The sequence below is a fragment of the Puntigrus tetrazona genome, chromosome 18 (genome assembly GCF_018831695.1).
Source record: "Puntigrus tetrazona isolate hp1 chromosome 18, ASM1883169v1, whole genome shotgun sequence".
In the NCBI taxonomy this organism is placed as follows: Eukaryota; Metazoa; Chordata; class Actinopteri; order Cypriniformes; family Cyprinidae; genus Puntigrus; species Puntigrus tetrazona.
The window spans coordinates 16246441-16246987 of NC_056716.1; the positions used below are offsets into that span (position 1 = coordinate 16246441).

Genomic DNA, 547 nt, shown 5'->3' on the forward strand with positions numbered 1-547 from the left:
TCGTTCAAGTTAAATGACATTCAAACCCAGTTAACCGGATCAGAGGCCATCAAATCATGAACATAAAATAGGATCATTTTAAAATAAAAATAAATCAAAATTAAAAAACTTCAGAAAATGAAATAAGCCATATAACATGAAAACTCAAAGATGAACAAATTATTTTAAAAAACTAAATAAAACTAAAAATGAATGCTAAATTAAAATAAATTATTTCACAAATAAAGAATTGTCAAAATAAAATACATAAAAATTACATTAAAAAACTGAAAATTAAAGCAACTGTTTCAAAAAATAAAACTAACCAAAATAATTAAGTGAAAATTTTAAATAAATAAATGATGAATAATTAAAAAAAAATAAACAATTCCAAATAAAATGTCATCATAAATACATTTTAAAAAAATTACAATTTTTTTTTTGTTGCAATATCATGTGACCATTAACGTGCAAATGTGTTACTAAATTATTGAAATATTAACTAAAAAAAAATGTAGGTTTGGCTGACAAAAAACTACCTGTGATTCCTTAAATTAAAAAACATATA

General features: G+C 20.1%; 1 protein-coding gene across 1 annotated transcript in view; it reads right to left on the minus strand.

The window, feature by feature from the left end:
• Positions 1-547, minus strand: part of LOC122362748 (fibulin-2-like) — a 16006-nt gene that overhangs the window by 12119 nt on the left and 3340 nt on the right. Inside the window, exon 4 of the mRNA XM_043264310.1 lies at positions 509-527. Within this exon, the coding sequence (XP_043120245.1) occupies positions 509-527 (19 nt within the window). The remainder of the gene's footprint in view (positions 1-508; positions 528-547) is intronic.